At 41.4% G+C, this 7,040-nt stretch overlaps 1 protein-coding gene across 1 annotated transcript; it reads right to left on the reverse strand.

Annotated features, from left to right (window-relative positions):
• Window positions 1-2,810: 2,810 nt before the first annotated feature.
• LOC127924178 (asc-type amino acid transporter 1-like) lies at window positions 2,811-5,248 on the reverse strand (the record flags this gene model as incomplete). Its single annotated transcript, XM_052508635.1, has 2 exons — window positions 2,811-2,949; window positions 5,095-5,248. Coding segments are annotated over 2 exons (293 nt in total), but the record flags the coding sequence as incomplete, so codon positions are not given.
• Window positions 5,249-7,040: the final 1,792 nt, after the last annotated feature.

Below are 7,040 nucleotides of genomic sequence, written 5' to 3' on the forward strand. Positions count from 1 at the left end.
ACAGTATACTGCTGTTACTGTCTATTATCTATCCTTTACCCTACCTACAGTATACTGCTGTTACTGTCTATTATCTATCCTTTACCCCTACATACAGTATACTGCTGTTACTGTCTATTATCTATCCTTTTCTACAGTATGCTGCTGTTACTGTCTATTATCTATCCTTACCCCTACCTACAGTATACTGCTGTTACTGTCTATTATCTATCTTTTACCCCTACCTACAGTATACTGCATTACTGTCTATTATCTATCCTTTACCCCTACCTACAGTATACTGCTGTTACTGTCTATTATCTATCCTTTACTTACACTACAGTATACTGCTGTTACTGTCTATTATCTATCCTTTACTTACCTACCTACAGTATACTGCTGTTACTGTCTATTATCTATCCTTTACCCCTACCTACAGTATACTGCTGTTACTGTCTATTATCTATCCTTTACCCCTACCTACAGTATACTGCTGTTGCTGTCTGTATCTATCCTTTACCCCTACCTACAGTATATGCTGCTGTTACTGTCTATTATCTATCCTTTGTACCTACAGTATACTGCTGTTACTGTCTATTATCTATCTATCTACGGCTGTTACTGTCTATTATCTATCCTTTACCCTACCTACAGTATACTGCTGTTACTGTCTATTATCTATCCTTTACCCCTACATACAGTATACTGCTGTTACTGTCTATTATCTATCCTTTACCCCTACCTACAGTATACTGCTGTTACTGTCTATTATCTATCCTTGCCCCTACCTACAGTATACTGCTGTTACTGTCTATTATCTATCCGCACCCCTACCTACAGTATACTGCTGTTACTGTCTATTATCTATCCTTTACCCTACATACAGTATACTGCTGTTACTGTCTATTATCTATCCTTTACCCCTACCTACAGTATACTGCTGTTACTGTCTATTATCTATCCTTTTACCCCTACCTACAGTATACTGCTGTTACTGTCTATTATCTATCCTTTACCCCTACCTACAGTATACTGCTGTTACTGTCTATTATCTATCCTTTACCCCTACCTACAGTATACTGCTGTTACTGTCTATTATCTATCCTTTACCCCTACCTACAGTATACTGCTGTTACTGTCTATTATCTATCCTTTACCCCTACCTACAGTATACTGCTGTTACTGTCTATTATATATCCTTTACCCTACCTACAGTATACTGCTGTTACTGTCTATTATCTATCCTTTACCCCTACCTACATTATACTGCTGTTACTGTCTATTATCCTTTACCCCTACCTACAGTATACTGCTGTTACTGTCTATTATCTATCCTTTACCCCTACCTACATTATACTGCTGTTACTGTCTATTATCCTTTACCCCTACCTACAGTATACTGCTGTTACTGTCTATTATCTATCCTTTACCCCTACCTACATTATACTGCTGTTACTGTCTATTATCCTTTACCCCTACCTACAGTATACTGCTGTTACTGTCTATTATCTATCCTTTACCCCTACCTACAGTATACTGCTGTTACTGTCTATTATCTATCCTACCTACAGTATACTGCTGTTACTGTCTATTATCTATCCTTTACCTCTACCTACAGTATACTGCTGTTACTGTCTATTATCTATCCTTTACCCCTACCTACAGTATACTGCTGTTACTGTCTATTATCTATCCTACCTACAGTATACTGCTGTTACTGTCTATTATCTATCCTACCTACAGTATACTGCTGTTACTGTCTATTATCTATCCTTTACCCCTACCTACAGTATACTGCTGTTACTGTTTATTATCTATCCTTTACCTCTACCTACAGTATACTGCTGTTACTGTCTATTATCTATCCTTTACCCCTACCTACAGTATACTGCTGTTACTGTCTATTATCTATCCTTTACCCCTACCTACAGTATACTGCTGTTACTGTCTATTATCTATCCTTTACCCCTACGTACAGTATACTGCTGTTACTGTCTATTATCTATCCTTTTGCTTAGTTACTTCATTCCTAGTTATATGTACATATTTACCTCAATTACCTGTACCCCTGCACATTGACTCAGTGCTTGTACTTCCTGTATATAGCCATGCTCTACCTGGTGCTTCCTGTATATAGCCATGTTATTACCTGGTACTTCCTGTATATAGCCATGTTATTACCTGGTACTTCCTGTATATATCCAAATTATTACCTGGTACTTCCTGTATATAGCCATGTTATTACCTCAGTACTTCCTGTATATAGCCATGTTATTACCTAGTACTTCCTGTATATAGCCATGTCATTACCTGGTACTTCCTGTATATAGCCATGTCATTACCTGGTACTCCTGTATATAGCCATGTTATTACCTGGTACTTCCTGTATATAGCCATGTTATTACCTGGTACTTCCTGTATATAGCCATGTTATTACCTAGTACTTCCTGTATATAGCCATGTCTTACCTGGTACTTCCTGTATATAGCCATGTCATTACCTGGTACTTGTATATAGCCATGTTATTACCTGGGACTTCCTGTATATAGCCATGTTATTACCTCAGTACTTCCTGTATATAGCTATGTTATTACCTCGGTACTTCCTGTATATAGCCATGTTATTACCTCAGTACTTCCTGTATATAGCTATGTTATTACCTGGTACTTCCTGTATATAGCCATGTTATTACCTGGTACTTCTGTATATAGCCATGTTATTACCTGGTACTTCCTGTATATAGGCTTATTATTGTTACTCATTGTGTATTTATTATGACTTCATTATTAAGTGTTATAACGTTTCTATTATTTTATGTATAGATGAATTAATTAATTAATTCTCACCACGGCCACGGCGTTGGATGCCAACAGCTCTTCGGGGGTCATGGAGGAGAAGTATGCAATGTTGGTCAGAGTGTAGACTAACGTCACCAGGGGAATGGATATGTAGATAGCCCGGGGCAGGTTCCTGAGATAAGAGACATATTTTACAGTAATATACAAAGTTCCTGTAAAACAGTACATTATATTACAGTAATATGTAGATAGCCCGGGGCAGGTTCCTGAGATAAGAGACATATTTTACAGTAATATACAAAGTTCCTGTAAAACAGTACATTATATTACAGTAATATGTAGATAGCCCGGGGCAGGTTCCTGAGATAAGAGACATATTTTACAGTAATATACCAGGTTCCTGTAAAACAGTACATTATATTACAGGTGCCAGTCAACCCATTAGACAGTCAACCCATTAGACAGTCAACCCATTAGACAGTCAACCCATTAGACAGTCAACCCATTAGACAGTCAGCCCATTAGACAGTCAACCCATTAGACAGCAGTGAGACAGTCAACCCACGAGACAGCAGTGAGACAGTCAACTCATTAGACAGCAGTGAGACAGTCAACCCATTAGACAGCAGTGAGACAGTCAACTCATTAGACAGCAGTGAGACAGTCAACTCATTAGACAGCAGTGAGACAGCCAACTCATCAGACAGTCAACTCATTAGACAGCAGTGAGACAGTCAACTCATCAGACAGTCAACTCATTAGACAGCAGCGAGACAGTCAACTCATCAGACAGTCAACTCATTAGACAGCAGCGAGACAGTCAACTCATCAGACAGTCAACCCATTAGACAGCAGTGAGACAGTCAACCCATTAGACAGTCAACCCATTAGACAGCAGTGAGACAGTCAACCCATTAGACAGCAGTGAGACAGTCAACTCATTAGACAGCAGTGAGACAGTCAACTCATTAGACTGCAGTGAGACAGTCAACCCATTAGACTGCAGTGAGACAGTCAACCCATTAGACACAGTCAACCCATGAGACAGTCAACCCATTAGACAGCAGTGAGACAGTCAACTCATTAGACAGCAGTGAGACAGTCAACCCATTAGACAGCAGTGAGACAGTCAACCCATTAGACAGCAGTGAGACAGTCAACCCATTAGACAGCAGTGAGACAGTCAACTCATTAGACAGCAGTGAGACAGTCAACTCATTAGACAGTCAACTCATTAGACAGCAGTGAGACAGTCAACTCATTAGTCAACATTGCAGTGAGACAGTCAACCCATTAGACAACAGTGAGACAGTCAACCCATTAGACAGCAGTGAGACAGTCAACCCATTAGACAGCAGTGAGACAGTCAACCCATTAGACAGCAGTGAGACAGTCAACTCATTAGACAGCAGTGAGACAGTCAACTCATTAGACAGTCAACCCATCAACAGCAGTGAGACAGTCAACCCAACAGCAGTGAGACAGTCAACCCATTAGACAGCAGTGAGACAGTCAACTCATTAGACAGCAGTGAGACAGTCAACTCATTGAGACATTAGCAGTGAGACAGAGACAGTCAACCCATTAGACAGCAGTGAGACAGTCAACCCATTAGACAGCAGTGAGACAGTCAACCCATTAGACAGCAGTGAGACAGTCAACTCATGAGACAGTAAAGTTAATGAATATAATCTGAGCATTGGAAGCAATAAGGAAACTGCCACAACATGACCACACGTAAAGTCCATATATTAATGTATGACAACAGGTGCTCTTCCCTTTGCCACCACCAGATGGCGATATGACGACACAGTTCGTTGCGCTCCGATTCTCCACCCTTCTCCTGAAGTGTGCACTTCAGCTAATGTTTAGAGCAGACCAATGCTTTGGAATTCATAACAGAGAGTGTGCAAGCGCACACCTTGTTAGAAGGTTAAAAAATTGGGACGTAGCCTACATCTAGAGGTCTAGAGGTCTGTCCTGATTAAATTGGGACGTAGCCTACATCTAGAGGTCTAGAGGTCTATCCTGATTAAATTGGGACATAGCCTCCTGGTCTATCCTGATTAAATTGGGACGTAGCCTACATCTAGAGGTCTATCCTGATTAAATTGGGACGTTGACCTACATCTAGAGGTCTATCCTGATTAAATTGGGACGTAGCCTACATCTAGAGGTCTATCCTGATTAAATTGGGACGTAGCCTACATCTAGAGGTCTAGAGGTCTATCCTGATTAATTTGGGACGCATCCCTAAATCTAGAGATCTATCCTGATTAAATTGGGACGTAGCCTAAATCTAGAGATCTATCCTTACTTGCGTGGCTCCACCACCTCCTCAGTGACGTAGTTCAGGAAGTTCCAGCCGCTGAAGGCGAAGGAGGCCTGGAGGAAAGCCAGAGCTATCTGACCGACAGACGGGTCCCGTGTGAACTCAAACGCCTGACTGGGTCTCAGAGCATCATAGTGACCTGGTGGGAGGGAGGGAGAGAGAGAGAGAGACAGAGAGAGAGAGAGAGAGAGAGACAGAGAGAGAGAGACAGAGAGAGAGGGGAGAGACAGAGAGAGAGAGAGACAGAGAGAGAGAGAGAGAGAGAGACAGACAGAGAGAGAGGGGAGAGAGGGAGAGGGAGAGAGAGACAGAGAGAGACAGAGAGAGAGACAGAGAGAGAGAGAGAGACAGAGACAATTAGGATTTGGCTAAAAATACTTGAATCAGTCATAGAGCCCATTGCCCTTTATGGTTGTGAGGTCTGGGGTCCGCTCACCAACCAAGACTTCACAAAATGGGACAAACACCAAATTGAGACTCTGCACGCAGAATTCTGCAAAAATATCCTCCGTGTACAACGTAAAACACCAAATAATGCATGCAGAGCAGAATTAGGCCGATACCACTAATTATCAAAATCCAGAAAAGAGCCATTAAATTCTACAACCACCTAAAAGGAAGCGATTCACAAACCTTCCATAACAAAGCCATCACAAACAGAGAGATGAACCTGGAGAAGAGTCCCCTAAGCAAACTGGTCCTGGGGCTCTGTTCACAAACACAAACACACCCTACAGAGCCCCAGGACAACAGCACAATTAGACCCAAACCAAATCATGAGAAAACAAAAAACAGAGCAAACTAGAATGCTATTTGGCCCTACACAGAGAGTACACAGCGGCAGAATACCTGACCACTGTGACTGACCCAAAATTAAGGAAAGCTTTGACTATGTACAGACTCAGTGAGCATAGCCTTGCTATTGAGAAAGGCCGCCGTAGGCAGACATGGCTCTAAGAGAAGACAGGCTATGTGCTCACTGCCTACAAAATGAGGTGGAAACTGAGCTGCACTTCCTAACCTCCTGCCCAATGTATGACCATATTAGAGACATATTTCCTCCAGATCACACAGATCCACAAAGAATTCGAAAACATATCAATTTTGAAAAACTCCCATATCTACTGGGTGAAATTCCACAGTGTGCCATCACAGCAGCAAGATTTGTGACCTGTTGCCACGAGAAAAGGGCAACCAGTGAAGAACAAACACCATTGTAAATACAACCCATATTTATGCTTATTTATTTTATCTTGTGTCCTTTAATTATTTGTACATTGTGTATATATATATACACAAGGATGAGTGTATAAAATATGACATTTGTAATGTCTTTACTGTTTTGAAACTGTTTATGTGTAATGTTTACTGTTAATTTTTGTTGCTTTTCACTTTATATATTCACTTTGTATGTTGTCTACCTCACTTGCTTTGGCAATGTTAACACATGTTTCCCATGTCAATAAAGCCCCTTGGAATTGAATTGAATTGAGAGAGAGGAGAGAGGGAGAGAGAGACAGAGAGAGAGAGACAGAGAGAGAGACAGAGAGAGAGAGAGAGAGAGAGAGAGAGAGAGACAGAGAGAGAGAGAGAGACAGAGAGAGAGAGAGGGAGAGAGAGACAGAGAGAGAGAGACAGAGAGAGACAGAGAGAGAGAGAGAAAGAGAGAGAGAGACAGAGAGAGAGAGAGAGAGAGAGAGAGAGAGACAGAGAGAGAGAGAGAGAGAGAGAGGAGAGACAGAGAGAGAGAGAGAGAGAGAGAGAGAGAGAGAGAGAGAGAGAGAGACAAGATTAAGATTTTACTGATGAGGATTGAGGATTGCTACTGAAATAATACACACAGTTACACATAGTTACACACACACACACACACACACACACACACACACACACACACACACACACACACACACACACACACACACACACAC

Source organism: Oncorhynchus keta, unplaced genomic scaffold, assembly GCF_023373465.1.
Source record: "Oncorhynchus keta strain PuntledgeMale-10-30-2019 unplaced genomic scaffold, Oket_V2 Un_contig_3772_pilon_pilon, whole genome shotgun sequence".
NCBI lineage: Eukaryota > Metazoa > Chordata > Actinopteri > Salmoniformes > Salmonidae > Oncorhynchus > Oncorhynchus keta.